The following is a 20,349-nucleotide window of genomic DNA, read 5'->3' on the forward strand; positions in this document are numbered from 1 at the left end:
CCTGTTAATGATAACATAATCTGGGATTATTGAACCAAATTATTTTTATAAGAAAGTTACTTTTTTTTTACAAAATACATTAAAATTTGAATTATTTTTAACATTTGCAGTGCTTTTTAGCCATATTTAACTATTCATACTTACTTCCTGTATTTTATTTCCACACTCACCATTAGGACTTCTACCATGCATTTCTACTTCAAAAGTTTTTATTTCCAATAATCAAAATTTTAATTATCTATAGTATTTCTATCAAATCAAATTTTTCAGAGCTCTGGAATCTTCAGAGCCCATATATAAACAAGGACTACTTCTGTGGCTTTCACACATGGTTGATACAAAATTACTGACCACACACGTCCTTTTCCCCTCAGAATATTATATATGCTGTCCAGTTTATCACGTTACTGTGTGATACACACTAAGAAGATTTTGTGCCTTTGTGAGTAATCTTTTCTTTTTCTCCCTGAAAATCTATGCATTCTCTGTCTTTGAAATTCAAAATGTCATCCAGGTATTGAACAATTTTTCTTATTTTTGCTTTGACCATAGCAGGACCTTTTTATCTGAAGATCAATAATTTCCTTCAGCTCAAGAAATCTTTGTTCTCTAAATAATGCTTTTCTTCTATTTATTTGTTCTGGAATTTTCATTTAGACATGCCAATAATCCACATATTAGATGCCCAACCTCTGTTCTTAATGTCTGTTTTTCTGAAGCTACAGTAACAAGGAGACCCAAGAACAAAAACAGTTCAGAGATCCAGGTTTGTCTCAAGGCAACAGAATGTGCAAAGGTTCTGAGGTGGGAAAGAACTCTGAGCAGTCAAGGAAGAGAAAGAAGACCCTTCTGATGGGATTATAGAGGGAGAGGGGTGTATGATGACATCAGAGAGAAAGGTGGCACCTTGTAGACCACAAATTTAGTGTTTAAGTGTCAGGAAAAGCCATGGAAGGGCTTTAATGAGGGCACTGACAGGACGTGACTTAAGTTTCAATGTCAAGTTCACTTTTTCAGGAGGAATGCATTGTGAGGGGGAAGAATGAAAATGAAGAGACTGGCTCTGAAGCTGTTTCAGTTGGCTAAGAAACAACTATGGTTTGGACTAAGGCGATAGCAGTGCAGAGGTGGGCAGATGGGAGTTTCAAGATAATTGTGTTTAATAGATCAGTAGGACTTGCTAGTCACCTGGATATAGGAATGAAGGAAAGGGAGGAATCATGAACGACTCAGATTTTTACCTTCAGTAACTGGTAACTTAACTTCCCTTCTGATACAGGGAAGGCTATGCTGAGGGAACCTGCTTAGGAGGGAAAAGTATAGATTAGGGAACAAGCTAAACTGTTTTAACAAAGAGATGATAAAATATAGTGGTTTATATAAAATATAAGTGTACTTTCATTTTCACATAACAAGCAAGAGGTGAGCAATCCAAGTGGCAGGCAGTCATGCTTTAACATCTGTCTTCTGTCTCTGGGTCCAAGGTAGCTGCTCCAGTTGCCACCATTTCCAGCCAGTGAGAAGAGAAAAGAGAAAGTGGAAGGCAAGCAATTTCCTTTTTAAAGAATGTGACCTACATATGCCCATATATGAGGGCTCCCCCCACAAATCATCCCCCAGGAGAGAAGAAGTCCCCTTACATTCAAGTTCTTATTATATTTCCCATGTTATAGGGCACTCTTGTTTTATATTAACAAAGAACTGTGAGGACAAGAACATATTAGCCTGATGCCAGCCCAGTTTTGGATTCTTACGGAGGTCATTCAAAAGCTGATCTTGCTCTGCCTCTTTATGTGAGGAAAGCATTGTTTCATCCAATGCTTGGCTGTGTTGTGGTTTCCTTGGCGACTGTAATACCAAGATGCAATGGGCAGACATATTCAGACCTCTGCTTTTAGTGACAGGCAACAGATGCCACTTGCTAGAAAAAGAATCAGGTTCTACTCTTGGCCGTGGCACTAACTAACTGTGTGACTCTGTTTCTCAGTTTTCTCATCAGCAAAATCATGGTGTTCTTCCAATCATAACATTCTGTTTTCTGTGAGAATGAAAGAATAGTATGCCCAAGGCCAAAAGTGAGTAAGGAGAACGTCTATAGATTCAGAAGCCAGACTGAATGCTAATTCTATCTGTGGCTCTCAAAATTTTCATGTTGGAACCATTTAGCAAAGACAATAGATTTTCCTCTAGATCAGAGTTCTCAAACTTGGCCAGATAATTCTTCACTGTGGGTGGCTGTCCTGTGCATTGCAGGATATTAAACTGTAACCCTGGCTTCTCGCCACTAGATGGTAGAAGCATCGCACTCTCAGTTGTGACAACCCAAATTTATCCAGACACTGCCAAATGCCCCTGAAGGGCAAAAGTGCCCGGATTGAGAACCACTGATCTAGATGTATTCCTCTAATCAGGATTAAATAATACACATAAACTTTAATTATCAATAGCTCTATTTTATAGGTAGGAAAACCAGAACATTTCATGAAAAATGAAATTCAATGTACAATGCATAATATAGCCAAAGATCTAAAATGAACTGGCGTCTAAACCATTTCCCATCTTTAATCAATAAACATTGTTCCTCTTAAGAGGAGGTGAAAAAATTACCCATATTAAAAACACTGAAAACAAACACCATTAGTAAGCACCATTAAATGATGAATAGTTCTACATCCCTCTAAGCTCTTTGTATTCTGTTAACTAGCCCTCCAAGGTAAAAATAATTATGGCTTTTGTTATGGCTTCATATTTCTTTACAACAGTCACTGAACTAATTTCCAATTTGGTAAACCTAATAACTCATGCCATTTAGTTTTAAACAGAATTATTTCTTAATCATCAAGCTAAAGTCATAAGAAAATAATGACACTGTCACTTGAAGGTCATCTCAGTCTACTGTTCACCATGTATCTAATCATACACCCTTAAATTAATTCCAACAGAAAGTCTAAGGAATTCATGGATCAATCTCCCAGCACATCAGGCAGAGTGCTAATACAGTTAAAAGACAATACAGTAGAACATCTTATTTAAACTTTTGATAACAAAACAATACAGAAGTGGAAACCCTCGTGAAAATTTTTTTATCGTTTTGGTAACAAGATCATTAATAGTTTATACTTGTGTGATACTGTAAGGTTTAAAGAATAAAATGAGAGCTCCGTAATACACTTGAAATATGAAAGACAGTATTAGAACTTACAGGCACAAAGTTCCTTAAGTTCCAGGCACGTCTAGTCAACCCTCATTTTTCATCAGGACAACTTCAAGGAGGCCAGCTTACAAAGAAGCCATTCTCTACAGACGGCTCTTACTCACTACATAGTTCTTAGGATAAACATGTTTATACTTTGACTGAACTGTCACGTGGATGTTATAATCATGGCGATTGTACATCACTACTCGGTGAAATTTCTTGCCTTCTTTCATGATTTCTTCATTCTTTTTTTCAGTGGACATAAGATTTTCTAAAAAGTTTGAATCTTCTAAGTACATCTCATCTCCTGAAAAATAATATTTTAATTTTAGTGTTGTTTTATAAAACATTCCAATATATTTGTGATATATAAATCAGTGTTTATTTTTATCTATTTCAGGTGTTTGGAACTGAGATAGTTGTTAAAAAATCCTAATTTTTTGTGCTTATCTCAATTTATTTCTTGTGTTTTTAATACCCCCTACCCTCCCCAGTTCTCCATTTTCCAGCCAAGAATTTTCTTTGGCTACATAAATATTTATGACTAGTATTTTTTCATCCTGAACTATAATTTTTTATACTAATTCATGACTCTCTTTATCCCATTCAATGTTAATGTTGGCCTTGATATCCATATATTTTTGGTGTTTCAATGTGGGCTGCTCTAATCATTTTAAGGTTAAATTACAGAAATTATTATTTACACATCAAAACTGCTAAGCTGTCCCACTGTAGGATGAATAACAAATACTTTCACAATTCTGAGAAGTGAGATAAGCAGCCGTAAGTGAGACAGGTCACAAAACTCCACTGTTAAGTGGCTACAAAACCTCTATCCTGTACTCGCCCAACAACAATTGACCGCCAACAAACTCTTCTTTCAATCAAATAAGTACAATTTACAAGTTTGCATAATTTAAAATTAAAATGTAAAAAAGTGAGCTAATATATGAGAAAGAACTTTGTCAGTGTCTAGGAAATATATTTATATAACTGTATATAAAGTAATGTATCCAGAATTTCTGGTTATAATAAATACTATGAATATCTTACAGACCTTGATCTTATTTAATTGGTACCTCTGTAGTATGTAAAACAGAGACTAATTCATGTCTCTGTGTGAGACAATACTGCCATACAGCCCAGAGCATTAAATGTGAATACTAACGAAAACATTGATAACTCACTGATTTACCTGGTAAAAGCTGGATTATTCCATCAGCAGTTAACAATGTGATCGGCAGCCACCTTTCCAACCCTTCTAATTCACGATCCAAACAAAATTTGTGCAAGTCAGAGAGAGAGGCAAAGTGTTCTAGTCTTCTTATTTCATAGAACTGTGGAGGTGCAAGCCAAATTTCCTTTGATATGAAGCTTTCAGTTGCCTCTGACGGAGATGACCACTGCGGAAGACAAAGGTAAGGCTTCCTGAAGTTTATCCTATAGACAACACAACTCGAGATCCTTAGATCAGTACCTAAGAGCTAATTGAAAATGTAATATTAATTCATTAATGTGTCTTGCTAGATTCCTCTGAGACAACATGAAAAGATTTGGTGAAGAAAGCTGGGTTGATCCCCTTCAGAGGTTGATTATTGGGACATTGATCCTGAGAACTAGTAAATAAACCAGGATAGATCACAAAGGGTTGACCTGGGAGCATTGTTCAGCATAAAAGGCAGGAGACGCTAGGAAGGCAAGGTGGTTCTGGTCACTCCTAAAGGAAGACCCTGAAGTATAAACTCATGACAGCAGATTGAGAATTTAGTGCCCATTCATTCCTCCCATAAATGGGCGCCTTGGCTAGGCACTGAGGATGTGGTGGTGGGTGAGACAAAGATCTCTCAGGCCCTAATACGGCCTTCCGCAAACAAAATGTAGCGTGATATGTGCCATGTGTTACAATGAAGGTAAAGAGGCCGGAGCAAGAGAAGCTTTCAGGAAGGTCAAGAGACATGACTCAGTCTATCATCCCAGGAGTGTAATAACTGCACGGTATCAACCAGATAGCACTTACCCATTTCACTTAAGTGGCCTCACTGCTGTGACCTGCCCACTTTCCCAAGCCTTCCTTCCATACGCATTTAGATAAAAAGAGCTGATTCAATTAATATGAAATAACCCCAACAGGTCTTTCTTTAACTGGTTTACTAAATATCTCCTTACACTGGGGAAACTGATTCTCACACCCAAAACCGGGGAGTTGAGATTGACTGCCTTGAATAACTACAGGCCCAAAGTTTACAAGCTTGTATGAGAAACCTGAGAAAATTGTTAAATCTTCAATCTATGGGGCCCAGCAATCTATGTTTAATAAGCACCCTAGATTCTTCTAAAGTTGGCCAAGGCTACATTTTGAAAAACAAAGCTCTGGCCTCAAAGGACCACCCAATCTCTAAGGTATCCATGTGAGTTCAGTGGTAACAATGAAGATAAAGGGTTAAACAATAGGCATTAACTCACTTAATTCAACCTGTTCAGGTTGGTCTAGACCATAGGCTAAAATAACTTAAATAACTTATTGTTTATTGGTTACATGTCACTAGTAAAACACTAGTTTTACTAGTTACTAGTAAAAGTATTTTGAGCAAAAATACTTTACATAAAATATTTCCAATCCTTAGGATAACCCTGCATACTCTCATTTTACAGATGAGAAAACGAAGGAAGCTCCTCTAACGAAAAAACCTGGGCTTCAAACTCACAGGGTGGTGTGGCGGGGGTGGTGCTGGCTATAAATCCCACTGTTGCCCCTCAGTTTCTGAACTTAGGCAGTACTGACACTTTAAGCCAGATAATTCTTTGTGGAAGGATATTCAGCAGCATCCTTGGGCTCTATCCAGTAGAAGCCAGTAGAAGTCCCTGAGTTGTGACAACCAAGAATGTCTCCTGACATTGCCAAATGCACCTGAGGGTGGGATGGGTAAATCATCCCATGTTGAGAACCACTGCAATGAGAAGCCCGCGCACCGCAATGAAGAGTAGCCCCCGCTCGCCACAACTAGAGAAAGCCTGCACGCAGCAACAAAGACCCAACACAGACAAAAATAAATAAATAAAATAAATACATTTATTTAAAAAAATAAGAAAGAAAAGGGAGAAAATTTGAAAACATAGCAATAAATCTATTCAAAATAAAGCAGAGAGGAAAAAAGATGGAAAAAAAATGAACAAGGCATCAGGGACCTATGGAACATTATCAAGTAGTCCAACATACATGGAGTCCCAGAAAACAGAGGGAGGTGAAAAATATTTGAAGAAACAAATAATTAAATAATAAAACAAAAAGAAAACCAAAACCGTCATAGTCAAATTACTGAACACCAATAATTAAGAGGAAATATTTAAAGTAGCCACACACACCAAAAACACAAACACACATTATGTACAGAGGAACAGAGAGTTAAAAGCAAACTTTTCTATGAGATGATGGATGTTCACTAAACTTACTGTGGTAATTATATCATGGGATATGTAAGTCAAATCATTATGCTGTCACCTTAAACTTACACAGTGCTGTATGTCAATTATATCTCAATAAAACTGGAGGAAAAAAAAGCAGACTTCTCAACAGAAGATTATGCAAACCAGAAAATAATGAAGCAACATTTTTAAGTACTGAGAGAGAGAAAAAAAAAACCCAAACTGTTAACCTACATAGACTTCTATACCCAGCCAAAATATCTTTCAAAAACCAAAAGCAAAATAAAGTATTTTCAGACAAACAAAATTTAGAAGATTCATTGTTTAGAATGAATTTAGATTCATTCATTCTAAACAAATTTAGAAGATCTGAAATAAATGACATATTAGAGGAAGTTCTTTAGGCAGAAAAATACCAGTTGTATATTAAATCCACACAAAGTAATGAAGAGTGCTAAGAATGGTACATATGCAGGTAAACATAAAAGACATTTCCCCCTCATTTTCACAGTCTGTAACAGATTGACTGTTTAAAGCAAAAATAATCAGAGTGTATTACAGAGTTTATAATAGAAATAAAAGTCAAATGTATGACAACAAAAGCATAAATGACAGGAGGGGAGAAATGGAAGTATATTATTTTAAGGTTCTAATACTACACATGAAATGAGAGATGTATATTGCAAACTCTAAAGCAACCACAAAGAAGTATAGTTAATAAGTCAATAATGGAGATAAAACAGAGTCCTAAAAATACTCAATTAATCCAAAAGAAGTCACGAAAAGAAGAAAAACAGTGCAAAGAATAGAGGGGACAGATTAAAAAATTAACAGCAAGATGGTAGATTTGAAGTTAACCTTATTGAGAATAACACTGAATACAAATGATCTAAACACTCCAGTTGAAAGGCAGAAACTGTCATATTGGATAAAAAAGTAAGACTATATGCTGCCTACAAGAAACATACTTTAAATATAAAGACACAGATTAAAAGTAAAGAATGGAAAAAGATATACTATGCTATTGCTAATCAAATGAAAGTCTGAGCGGCTATATTAGTATCAGACGGTAAACTTCAGATTTCAGAATAAGGAACATTGCCAGGGATAAAGAAAGATATTTCATCACAATCAAAGGCTCAATCCATCAAGCTTGAATAGTCCTATGCAGCACCTTACAAGGGAGCTTCAGAACACACGAAGCAAAACCTAATGGAACTGAAAAGAGAAAAAGACAAATCCGCAATTAGTCTTTGAAGATTTCAGCATTCCTCTCTCAGTACTTGATGGAACAGGTAAATGATATGGAAGACCTGAGGACACTATCAACGAACTTAACCTAACTGACAGTTCTACAAACACTCCATCAAATACAGCAGAATACACATTCTTTTTAGGTGCAGAGGGATCATTCACCCAGGTAGACCATATTCGTGGCCATAAAACAAGTCTCAAATGAAACAGCCTCAAATAAATTTTAAAAGACTGAACTATGAGGAAACACTTAAACTGCTGGGGGTTGAAATGAGTTAATGCATGGCAAGTGCTTAGGAGGGAGCCTGGCACCTGATCAGCGCTGGCAGAGCTCCCGGCGTCTCCGCTGGCCTCCCACTGGAGAAACCGCGTGGGGTGACATCGTCGAGGCCCTGGGACTGTGAAGCCGGGGAAAGTAGAAAGCAGTTCACCAAGGTCATGGCTTTGGCCTGCTGGGCCGGGGGCCGGACCACCTGGGTCCCATGCCCGCTCAGTCGCGTACTGGCTGTATGTCCCTGAGCAAGCGAATTAGCTTCTCTGGGCCCAGCCTATCTGGAGGTTCCGGGTGGGCCTGGGCCGCCGGCCGCGGGTGGGGTCCTCATTCCCAAGCTCCCGTGGGTCCCCACTCCGCGCCGGGAGGACGCCCTACCTGGCAGTCCACCACCTCCACCAAGTCGGGGAAGACCGGGGGCGGCTCGCACAGGCAGCACAGAAAGAAGGTGGTCTCGAAGCGGCGGCCACGGCGCTGCGTGAAAGGCGTGAGCCAGGCGCTCCACTCGTGCAGCGCCCAGATGTCGGGAGTGCAGTCTAGGTGAGCGCACAGGCGCAGGAAGTGCTGAGGGTCTCGGCGGACGCGGGCGCGCCAATCGGCCAGGGCCGGCGGCGGCGCGAGGGCGCGGCCCGGCTCGGGCGCGGCGGGCCCGGGGCCCCTGGGCCGCAGCAGCAGCACGCCCGCCTCCTCGAAGGCCTCGCGGATGGCGCAGATGCGGAAGGCAACGTCATCCGGCAGCGCCGCCTCGTCCCCGTCGGGGGCTCCGGGCCTGGCCTCGGGCAGCACCGGGAAGGTGGCGCGTCGGGGCGGCGCCGGGCCCAGGCCAAAGCGGGGCGGCCGGTGGTGCGGCGCGAAGAGGCGCAGCCAGTCGGCCGAGCGGTCTGCCGCGTCCAGCACCCCACCCGGGAAGACGTGTGCCCCGGGCAAGAAGCCTTGGCGCGCGGAGCGCAGCAGCAGCAGCAGCCGGAAGCCCTCGGCGGGCGGCGGGGGCCGCGGCGGGGCGGCGGGGACCGGGAGCGTCCAGCCCGCAGCCAGCACCACGGTGGCCGCCCGGCGCCAACTGCTTGGGCCCGGCCGCAGGGGGCCGCTCATGGCGGGTGGCGGCGCGCGGCTTCCGGGCTCAGGGTTCTGGTGCGGCTGGAGTTTTCCCCGGGCTTGAGGACGGAGGCCGGCGTCTCGCTGGGTGAACTCCCGGCAAGGTGCGCGCTGGGCGATCGGTGAACCCGGGCTGTTTGGCCTCACCCGCGCCTGCCTGTAAGGGGGATGTGCCAGCGCGGAGAAGCTCCGCCTCGAGTGCCCTTGTTCCCAGCCAGGTCACTCTCGCGGGGCAAGGGCTGTCACAGCCGCTTGCTAGGAGGGCCTCAACACCCTCACTCAGGACACTTGGACCAAGAGCAGGAATGCTTATGATCGCACAATGACCTGTCGAGGTAAAAGTGCGATGCAAACCTAGGCCTGGTGACACCTCCCCGACCAAAACCTGAGAACTAGGACTTTCTCAATTAAACAAAGAGGGTTTGTTTCCTTTGGCGGGGGGGTGGGGTGGGGGTGGATATGGGGGGCGTCCAAGGGCTAGGTGTCCGAGCTTTGCAGGCTCACATGAACCCCAGCAATGAGAAACTGATGCATGAACCAGATACCAAATTACAAATTTCACACTGCACAGTCTGAGTGTGAAAGGTCCTCCTTGAATCCCCAGACAAGCTCCTATCTTGTGATCTGGACACCTTTTATTGTCAGGGCACCTGGGAACACCTTAAGCATCTTAGGTCATTGGATAATTTCCACTTTCATGGGAGAATTTTAATCCAAGCCTAGAGATGGAAATTTCGCTCTGCTCCACCTTTAGAAAGAGCCTGTTAAAGCAGTCTTCTCTTTTATAGCTCCTTATTAGTTACCAACAGTTTCTCCACAATTGCTATTATAGTTGATCACGCGTTTGTTATGTGTCCGGATGAGCATATAGACTACTGTTGAGCCTCATTTTCAAACTATCATTTTAATGTGGGATATTCCCTGGGGGAGAATCCAGAGATGGCACCAGCAGTATTTAGGTTGATTTTTGTTGGCATCATTTTCTAAAGATGCACATCCCTGTGTATTGACCACATCCCAGAAACAGGAAACAAGACCACATGTTTAGAAAAACACACAAGAGGCCAAGGGAGCACACATGTACTGGCAGGTTGGGGGAGGGGGGTGGAGTCTGCCAAATTTCATCCATCTTGAGTCTCTACATAATTCACAATTAGGGACCCCTCCCTTATCTGCTTTCCCACTGCATGGGTCTCTGCTCTGAGACAATCACTTCACAGTCTATTGTGGAGTCTAGGATGGCACCCTGGAGCCTGTGTTTTTAACAATCCCCCAACTTCTCCAGGTGATTTCAGTGCTTTAAGCCATGGGAAGCCATAAAAGGTGGTGACATGATTAAGTTCATATCTTCAAAGGTCACCCTGACAACAGCATGATGACTCAATTGGATGGGGCTGTTCTGGAAGCCCGTGGAATGTGCTGGGGAAGAAATGGTGAGGGTCTAAACTAGGAGAGTGGCTGTGAAGAGGGGATGAGGTGGGAAGAAGGGAATGATTCACTAGAGAGTATTTAGGAGGTAGACTTGAGGTAATGTGGTAATTGGTTGAATATGCAGAGCAAGGGAAAAGAAAAAGTTTTAGCTTGGGAGGTTGAAAACTCGGTGGCTTCAAACAATAAACATTTATTATCTCACAGTTTCTGTGGATCACGATTTCAAGAGCATCTTAGCTGGGTTGTTCTGTCTCAGTATTTCCCATGAGATTGTGGTGAGCATGTCAGCTGGGGCTTGATTAGGGGCTGAGGGATCCATTTCTACAATGGCTCACTCATATGGCTGTTGGCCAGAGGCCTCAGTTCCTCACCATATTGGCCTCTCCATAGTGCTGCTGGGATGTCTTTGAGACATGGTAGTTAATGATTCCAAGAGAGAGGAAGGAAGAAGTCATGATGCATTTCCTGACTCAGCCTCAGGAGTCACATTCCATCATTTCCACAATATCCTATTGTTACTCTGGTCAGCTCTATTCCGTGTCAGAGGGGACTACATGAAAACACCAGGTGGTGGGGACCACTGGTGGTCATCTTGGAGGCTGGCTACCACAGTGGATAAAAAACCATCAAAGCATTAGGAGAAAATAGGTAAATTCCTCTATAGTCTTTGACTCAAAATCTAGAAGCATAAGGGAAAAGATTGATCAATTTGACACACCATGCATATTTATAACTTTATTATGACAAAAGACACCATAAGAAAGTCCAAGATATAATAAACTGAGAAAATTATCTCTAATGCTTATCACAAAGGACTGAGAAGAAAAAACCTCCAATTGTGTAGAAAATGGGCAAGAGATATGGAAAGGCAGTTGATTGTGATTTATTTAAGGTCACATGTGCAGCAAGTGTTGGTTGGAATCTGTCTCCAGACCTATTGGCGTGTCCTCCGAGTGTCCTGCCCTGCCCTGTTCTGCCAGGGGCACAGTGCCAGCTACCCCAGGCCTGACAGTAAGTGCACACAACCGTCCCCTACTAGGGCTAGCAGTTACCATGTGCCACTTGATCACAAGAGTTGAGTCACTTTGTTTATGACAACAGTTGCTTACTTCAGAGAAGGACACTTGAGTCTTGGTTCTTATGTTCCACTGGTCTGGTCTTCCCCAGCTACCTTTACAATAAGAAATGTTCTTATTTGATTTATCAGAACATGCATGATCCTAAAAGAAAAAAAAAACAACTTTCCAAACATGTCATATTGTTTCTTACCCATAGCTCCAAGTGGACTTTTATTTCAATCTCTACTTCACTGAGCCCAAATTCATTTCTATTATCCATTATTTATCAAGTTTTTCAGTGGAAAAAGAAAGGAAGAGAATGCGGGGGCTAGCCATGGAGAGATGACTTCAGCTTGGAGAATCCACAGTAGCAGGAGAGTTTGTTCAACCTGCCTAGAAACGAAGGCATGTCACTGCAGTTAAATGGAATTCACCTATGAATGACCAGCAACATCCAGTGCACCAAGAATCATCACATAAAAATGATTTCTCAAAAAAAAAAATGATTTCTCAAAATGTTTTTTGAAAAGGGTTTAGAAAAGGTTCACAATATGTTTTCTCAAAAATGCATAGATTCCACTTAGGTGACATTCTGGAGAAGGCAACACTGTAGGGACAGAAATCAGATCAGTGGTTGCCAGATCCTGGGGTGAGAGGAAAGGATTGCCTACAAAGGACATGCGGGAACTTTTGGGTGGTGATGAAAACATTCTGTATCTTGATTGCAGGGGTGGATACATGGTTGTACATATTTGTCAAAACTCAAAACCGCACACCTAAGAAGGGTGAATGTTACTGTATTTAAATTATACCTCAATAAGTTTGACTTTAAAAATGTACAGATTCCAACTTCTAGATCAACCTGAATTTCCCTCTGTAACCTTGACCTTTTTATTACATACCTTCTTTCATTGACAAATTTATCTAGTTTTAATCTTCAAAATGATTTCCAGCAGATTTTACCTAAGTTATAGAAAGTTAATGTTTTCATATATATTGCTTCTTTTGCCCAACCGTCCCATTTTAGGCAGCCAACATTTATTAAACCCTGTGCCTGAAAAAAGTCTTATCTCAATATCCCTATGAAGTATACCCTATTATTACTCCCATTGTAAGGATAAGGAAACTGAGGTCAGGGAGATTAATGAAAATCTTCAATAAGAATGGATCTGAACTCAGGGGTACCCTATTCCATAGTCAGTGCTCCTAACCTCGATGCTATTCTGTCTTGATGCTGCATTTCAAAACGTGCTTCTGATTCCCTGCAGGTAAGATTCCAAAAGTTTTGCTTTGCCTGTCTGTGGCGCCTGGCGGGGTGGGGGAGGGGGTGTGTGTTCTGAAATTGTTTCTCATTATAAATGAGACCCTAACTGTTAAAATTTATATTTTAATAACTAATATTTTCTAGATGATAAGAGCATTCAAACTTTTATTGTAAAAACAATGTAACAATATTAAATAAAAATATATTGAAAAAATACCATTCATAATTCCACCACATTAACATACATTTTCATTTCTGTATATTTCCTCTTAGATCTTCTCTATGTGCCTAACACATACCTACAGACAAAGGACATTCAAATTTGCTTTCTGACAACAGCATGTTAGAAGGACTCTTGAAAATCGTTTTGCCAACAGGAGTTCTCATTTGGCTTATTTACGTTTGTCATATAAGCCTTAAGGTTATAACATTCTAAACTGAAACACCAAAGAAGCAGGATGCCCAAGATCTCACAGTACTGCAATGAAAACACCCGCAATCCTCTGTGTAATGAGATGAAAATAAGTAAATGAAAGAGAGGAATGCTTTTCCAGAAATCCATCTTGTGCTCATGGACAGAGGGCTGCAGCATGTGGTCAGTTCCTGCACCTTCGGTCAGTTCCTAAGAGCCAAAGAAACAGTATTTGAACATGACTTTGATCTATATTGACCACAGCCAAAGATCGTTTATGTGGAGACCTACTATTCTTCCTGGATTCCATCCTGCATTAAAAGATGAGTATAATTGTATTGTAGAAAAGCACTTGGAGATTTATAATCTTGGAGTCTTTCTGAACATCTCTTTATGTAACGAAATATGTGAAGGGTAAATATGTTGATCAGGATATTCACTTCAATTTAAATGTGCATGAAGGACTTCCCTGGTGGCGCAGTGTTTAAGAATCCACCTACCAATGCAGGGGACACGGATTCGAGCCCTGGTCCGGGAAGATCCCACATGGCGCGGAGCAACTAAGCCCCGTGCGTCACAACTACTGAGCCTGTGCTCTAGAGCCCGCGAGCCACAACTACTGAGCCCACGTGCCGCAACTACTGAAGCCCGCGCGCCTAGAGCTCGTGCTCCGCAACAAGAGAAGCCACCGCAATGAGAAGTCCGTGCTCCGCAAAGAGTAGCCCCCGCTCGCTGCAACTAGAGAAAGCCCGCGCGCAGCAACAAAGACCAAACGCAGCCCAAAAAAATAAATAAATAAAAAATAAATGTGCATGAAGAAGATTAAGAATATCTTAAAAAATCATAAGAGTTGATAGCTGAATCATTTGGGGGTGCCTTTTTCAACTAAGTTATAAATGCTGCACGTTATCTTTAATTTTTAATTATTAATAGCCATTTAGTTAGACGTGTCATTCAAACAGTAGACACGGAGCATTTAATTCCAACTAAGATCTGTTGCCACATACAAAACAGCCCATGCTGTGCTAGTTTCCCAACATCAGGCAGCCAATGCAATTATACTTCTGAGGGCACCAGGTCAGTTACAGAATAGGATTCTCTTAGACTCCATGACAAATGATGGGATTTCACATCTGTAATTTACCAGAATCAGTTTAGATTGCTGGGTAAAACAAACTATTTAATAATCACTAGGCTTTCTTGGACTCAGACTTAGAGTCTGAATTTAAATTCCTAATCTAATTTAAACACTATAAATAAGTAGCATTTATACAAATTTGCTTTTAAGTCCAGACACTAATTCTGATGTGAACTGAAATCACAGTAAGCTTAGTTCATTCTGATTTTTAAAATTCATATGGAATTTTACCAACAGACCAATTTTAGACAAACTAAGATTCCGTTTCCATACACACCAAAACCAACAATGACAACCCCCTCCCCACCAAAACCCCAGACAAACAAAACAACCCTTTTTTGTTGAACTGCATTCTGTTAAATGTTTTAAGCCCTGGAAGGGAACTTTGAGTTAATCAGTCAGCCCCCACCCCCATCCCCCACCCATTTCACAGATGAGGGAAGTGAGGCACAGGGAGGTCAGTGACTTGTCTGAGGTACTCGGAGAGAAAGGCAGAGCCCTGCCCATCACAGCTGGTCCCATGTTGCAGGAGGAGGCATTCCCCAAAGGAAGGCAGACGCCAGTCCTACAGCACTTTTCTTTCTTAGCCTGCCTTACAGGCTCACACTTTGGGGCTTGTACCCTTCACAAACATTCATTACAGAACAGAGAACTGCATTCTGAGAAGTAACTGTGTAGCTAAAAATGTATCAATGTGCACATTGAAAAGGAAAATGCAGCATGATCAGGGTCCTCATGCAAACTAGAACTCTCTTCAACCCAGACTGCTTTTTAGTCATTGGACAGCACACATCTCTTATGTAGCTTACTGTAACCCTTAGGTAAATCGTGAAGTTTATGCTCTAATTTGACTTACCAAAAATATTTTCCCTTGTGGCATTTAAAAGCATACATTCTTAGAGAACAGAAAAAAGAATTTGCCAGGCATATTTTTCTTCTACAAACATTATCATGTTTTCTGTTTTTTTCTAATAGGAATAGTTGAAAGTTCCCATGATAAGTGCCTTGGCGTTCCAAGTTCTTGTCTTCTCAGTATCAGATAAAGCTGTGCTATTTTTCCCAAAAGAGAAGCCAGGCATGTTTTCTCTTACAGGTATTAACTTTACAAGAGATTTATAATAGCACTTAACTTTTGAGGTAAAGATCTATCCTTCAACTTGTACCTTTAATTTAGGAAAGTAGACTCTAACACTGACCATTATCATATATACCCTATATTAAATATTTGTAATTTTTTTAATCACTTGTATCATGGTATAAGATCATAACAAATATTTTTAGAAAATTAATGACTTTGATATCCAACATCTAAATTGAATCAGGCTTCTACCAGAAAGCAACCTCTTGAATTATACATAGAAATGAGAGCAGGGAGATATTGCTGCTATTGAGCAGCATATTGCTCAAGCAAAAAGTGATTTTGCTTACATCATACAGCAAAAGTCCTGTTAGGCAATGTTATAACTCCAAATAATGCCAAATATTACAAATGCTTAACATTTTCAAAGAGTTGTTTAGGTTAACATGTCCACAGGATAAATATGTTTATTGTAATTCAGCTTTTTTGGTGTGTGTGCAATACTTTATCACTAATTTCAGTAAGCAGAGGATTCTCAGAATCAGGTACACATCTGATTGCACATGTAAGTAAATACTCAAGGATCTGCCAAGTGGGTGGAAAGAGTGAAAACAAAAAAATTTGCTTGTCCCAATTGATCTCTAAGGATTACACAACTTCCACACTTGATCTTAGCCAAAAGGCAGAGAAGCAATGGATTACACAACTTCTGATGGGTTGTTTCTTTAATAGATTCTGATGAATCATGAACAAAAACTCATTGATAAGGACAAAGAATCACAGTTTTAGAGACAGTAGAATATATTTAGGGATATTTTCCAACACTAGGTCACAATATGCCCCAGCCTCCTCTTTTTTTTTTTTTTAAAGATTTAATTTTATTTATTTTTGGCTGCATTGGGTCTTCGTTGTGGTGCGCGGGCTTCTCATTGTGGTGGCCACTCTTGTTGCGGAGCATGGGCTCTAGGTGCAAGGGCTTCAGTAGTTGCAGCACTCGGGCTCAGTAGTTGTGGTCTAGAGCACAGGCTCACTAGTTGTAGTGCACGGGCTTAGTTGCTCCACAGCACATGGGATCTTCCTGGACCAGGGATCGAACCCGTGTCCCCTGCAATGGCAGGTGGATTCTTATCCACTGAGCCACCAGGGAAGTCCCCCCAGCCTCCTCTTGCCTGAAAGAAATGAGACTTTGGGGAAGGTGACAGAGCTTCTGTGTTGTGTTGCATGTGGGATGAGGAAGAGGGGAGTTAGAAAACTTTCTATGTCATTTCTGAAGGTACCCTGGGAAGGCAGGTGTAAAAAGAATTTGATATGACCCAATTCAGTCACCCAGACTGGATGAAGCAGAAGGAGTTGCTTTTATTAGTTATTGTGATAGAACTCTTAATCGGCTTAAGACTTCGTGGCTCTTTTAAAACCATTATCACAGAGACACACAAAACAGATCCTCTGCTTTCACTATCTACAATACTGGAATCTGTGTGCTCAGGAGGAGTGGGAGTGAGAGTGGGTGATCAAGGCTGGGAGGGTGGCCCGTCGGACTGGGTGCCCAGACAGCACTACTGCTGCTATTTGCTTCTGACCCTTGACCCTCCAAACTGCCCTTGTGAAAAATTGCCAATTCCCTCCTCCTAGTCCCCTTTCTCACTTCTGGGGTGAAAATGAGAGAAAAAAAAAAAAAAATCCATGTCACTTTTCAGCCAAACCAATCTCTGGGTTTTATTCCAAACTACCTTCAGAGTTAAACGCATCTGTTTTCTCAGCCTTACTTCCCCAACAAGGCTCTCTCTGATCCACAGGTGGGAGCTGGTGGCAGTGCTCAGGCAAATTCCAGCCTGGGACCTAAGGTGTTTTTCCACATTTCCTTATTTACTGCCACAAAGAGGCTAGGGCCACCTAACTTCTGTCATCTACATCTGTGGTTCCAGTAGTTTATGCTATGATCTCCTGCCTTAAGAAGACAGATTTTAAAAATAGTTGGAGATGTATGTTTAGCAATCTAAGTATATAAGTAAAGACACTGTGTATGACTCATTGGCACCCGTATGAATTCGTGGCCAAATGTCCTTTATTAAAAAAAACAGCTTTGACAGTACACAATGTGGCTACAGGATTTTTCTAACAAATGATTTTTTTTTTTTTAATCTCCTTAAATTTGAAGTTAAAGCTGTTAGGTTCTAACCCAGTCTCAGGGCTAATTGGCTCAAGACCTCTGTGCCCAGTGATGCCACTTGACCCTCTCAGGGGTCAGTGTCCAGGTCAGGGAGCTGTGCAGCTCCCTCCAAAGCCAGCTCTCCTACTGGCCAGCAAGCAAATTCCAAGGGATAGACAGGATTAAGGGCTCCAAAGAGGATTCCCCAGCCCTCCCCCAAAGGAGGATAAAAAACTCTAGTCTAGTTCTGGAACAAAAATAAGCCCCAACCAAGGAGAAAGTGCCTGTTTAGATAGCCGGTGGCCCTTCCTAAAGCTTGCACCCCTTCCAGGCTGACTGGGCAGAGCCCTTTTCAATAGGCAAGGGTGTGCAGAAGTGTGTAATCGTGTGCTAAAAGAAAGCACGTTGCATGAACTTCTATTTGCACACTCTCCTAAGCTTAGGCCCCAAAGGATTAAGGTAATAAAAACTGCTTACCTCTTATTGCAATTTGTTTTCTTGTCTAGGAAACAAAACCAAGACACACACACAGGCCAAAACACACTTCATTTCACCTCATCCTCTTTCCAAACTGCCCCACCTGGAGAATGGGACTCACCGGCAGGAGTGGGGACACCAAGCTCAGACTCAGTGTAAACACGCCCCCGCAGCACAGGCGGTAACCTATTAACTCGGAGGAATCTCGGGTCACTACGAACCGTTTTCTATTAATAGGGTATAAAGCTCCTGCATACATTAGCGGTAATGACCCGGTGGCCCGCGCAAAATTAACTCCTCCCGGGCCATCAAGAGGAAGCCATGTTCTGCCCAGGCAGATGTGTGCTTGAAACGCGCGTATAAACATACACCTACGCACGCAGGGTTTTAGAACCGGTCCCCTTAAACATGCCAGATCCCACTCCCATCCCTAGTCCTGGCGGTTGCAGATGTTCTCCGAGGGGTGTCCCCGGGTAGCGAGTAGTGGCGGCGGAGGTCGTTCGCGTACGGGTCAGCTCAGCTTCGCCACACACACGGCCAAGGCCACAGCCGCCAGCAGCACGGCGCTGAAGATGGTGGCGGCCAGGGCCTTGCTCAGGTCGCAGGGCCCCGTGCGCTGTTCTACGGCCACACCGCGCAACGAGGAGACGCCGGCGCTGGCGCTGGCCAGGAGCTCGGCGCCTGCCGCCTGCCGGGCCTGCACCGTCCAGCGGGGCACGTTGACCTTCATCTCCATATCCTGGATCATCTCGCCCACCTGAAGGATCTCCCGCTCCAGCTGGTGAAGGTCTTCCACGTCGAAGCCGCGCTCTGCCTCGTGCCGCAGGCTGCGGGCGCTCAGGGCGCGCGCCGCTACGCTCGCGGCGCCTCCTTCCACCCCGGTACGCACGAGCGGCCGCCGCGGCGCATGCAGCGGAAACTCGGTGCTCAAGGTCAGCGCACGCCGCATGTCCGCTTCCAGCAGGTCCAGGCAGCCGGAGAAGGCCACCCAGAGGCGCTCGAACTCGGCGCGTTCCTCGGCGCCCAGGCCCCGGTCGCGCAGCGGAGCTGTCAGTCGGGCGCGGATGGCCACCGCCAGCTCTTGCGCCTTCTGGCGCGTCTTCTGCAGCTCCTCTCGCAGGTTCTGCGAGTCCGCGGAGCCGCCGATGGTCAGCACCAGGTGGTGGTAGCATGCAGTCGCCTTATTGAGCGCGTCCAGTAGTGCCTTGCACTCCTCCTTCGTCATGGCGCTGCTCTTCGGCGCAGCCCGGCCGCCTGCGCCCCTCTCAGCCTCACGCCCTCAGCGCAGCAGGACACAGCCAGCCCCGACGGCGTCCCCTGGCCAGGCGGCCCGAGCACTCCTCATGGCCTGAGACGAGCTAGGCGCTGCCGCTGCTGTCGACGGAGCCGCTCAGGATCCACGACGTGCGCTTCCGCGGACTCGGCGCGGAGAGAGAGCCCCGTTAGCTGTTTCCCATCCCCTCGTCCATCCTCCCCAGGTGCGCTCCTAGTCACACGCCGAATCTCTGCGCAGCCCTCGCCTCCACGGTAGCCACCTGCGAAGCCCGGGTTGCAGTCGCCATCCTCCTCCGGTGCAGTCGCCAGGGCTAGCCGGCCGCGGAGCCGCGCCCTCCGCCTTAGCTGCTGCCAAGGGCGGCCGGGTCGGATTTCTTAGGATCCGCCCACCCCCTCCCGTCCTCGCTGGGCGCTTCCATCCCCTGGACCAGGGATAGGCGGGGCCCCACGCGGGAGGTCACGTGTAGGTCTCCATCACCCCCTCCGCACCCCATTACTGTCTGGAATATTAGCGCTCGTCAGATCCAATCCTCCTCTATTTTACGGAAGGGGAAACTGAGACTCGATAAAAAAAAAGGCGGCTAAGATCACGCCACGTCCATGCAAGTGAAGGGGCTAGAACCCAGGTACCCTGACTCAGTCGGGCGCGGATGGCCACCGCCAGCTCTGAGACCCTGCTAGCGATGGAGTGGTATGCCTCGTAAGACTGGGCACCTCCGTCTCCCAAAACGAGCAGTAAAGGGCGATCTGCGGGGCGGGACGGCTCCCAGAATCTCCCCTTCCTAGTCCAGCCCGCTTTCCAGCAACAGAGCTTGGACCCCACCCCTT

At 43.8% G+C, this 20,349-nt stretch overlaps 2 protein-coding genes and 1 long non-coding RNA gene across 3 annotated transcripts; 1 reads left to right on the forward strand and 2 right to left on the reverse strand.

Moving 5' to 3' along the window:
* Positions 1 to 2,432: 2,432 nt before the first annotated feature.
* On the reverse strand, positions 2,433 to 9,609 carry NUDT19 (nudix hydrolase 19). Its single transcript, XM_036834582.1, has 3 exons — positions 8,523 to 9,609; positions 4,392 to 4,599; positions 2,433 to 3,503 (listed from the first exon to the last, which is right to left on the reverse strand). Exons 1-3 carry the CDS (start codon positions 9,234 to 9,236, stop codon positions 3,298 to 3,300), a joined length of 1,128 nt encoding a protein of 375 aa, XP_036690477.1. The 5' UTR covers positions 9,237 to 9,609; the 3' UTR covers positions 2,433 to 3,297.
* A 121-nt stretch (positions 9,610 to 9,730) lies between these two features.
* On the forward strand, positions 9,731 to 13,852 carry LOC118885689. Its single transcript, XR_005017530.1, has 3 exons — positions 9,731 to 11,681; positions 12,020 to 12,996; positions 13,266 to 13,852. It is a non-coding gene; the product is annotated as an uncharacterized LOC118885689 (long non-coding RNA).
* Positions 13,853 to 17,667: 3,815 nt separating this feature from the next.
* On the reverse strand, positions 17,668 to 20,308 carry LOC118884542 (regulator of G protein signaling 9 binding protein). Its single transcript, XM_036832174.1, has one exon. It carries the CDS (start codon positions 19,469 to 19,471, stop codon positions 18,758 to 18,760), a length of 714 nt encoding a protein of 237 aa, XP_036688069.1. The 5' UTR covers positions 19,472 to 20,308; the 3' UTR covers positions 17,668 to 18,757.
* Between the last annotated feature and the right edge of the window lie 41 nt (positions 20,309 to 20,349).

The sequence above is a fragment of the Balaenoptera musculus genome, chromosome 19 (assembly GCF_009873245.2).
Source record: "Balaenoptera musculus isolate JJ_BM4_2016_0621 chromosome 19, mBalMus1.pri.v3, whole genome shotgun sequence".
Taxonomy (NCBI): Eukaryota; Metazoa; Chordata; class Mammalia; order Artiodactyla; family Balaenopteridae; genus Balaenoptera; species Balaenoptera musculus.

Bases quoted from the DNA above. Each gene is read 5' to 3' on its own strand.
- NUDT19 (XM_036834582.1), bottom strand. From the start codon at position 9,236: ATGAGCGGCCCCCTGCGGCCGGGCCCAAGCAGTTGGCGCCGGGCGGCC. The intron at 4,600-8,522 runs GTAGGGCGTCCT...TGTCTTCCGCAG, and splicing joins TGGAGGTGGTGGACTGCCAG to TGGTCATCTCCGTCAGAGGC. The intron at 3,504-4,391 runs GTAAATCAGTGA...ATTATTTTTCAG, and splicing joins AATAATCCAGCTTTTACCAG to GAGATGAGATGTACTTAGAA.
- LOC118884542 (XM_036832174.1), bottom strand. From the start codon at position 19,471: ATGACGAAGGAGGAGTGCAAGGCACTACTGGACGCGCTCAATAAGGCG.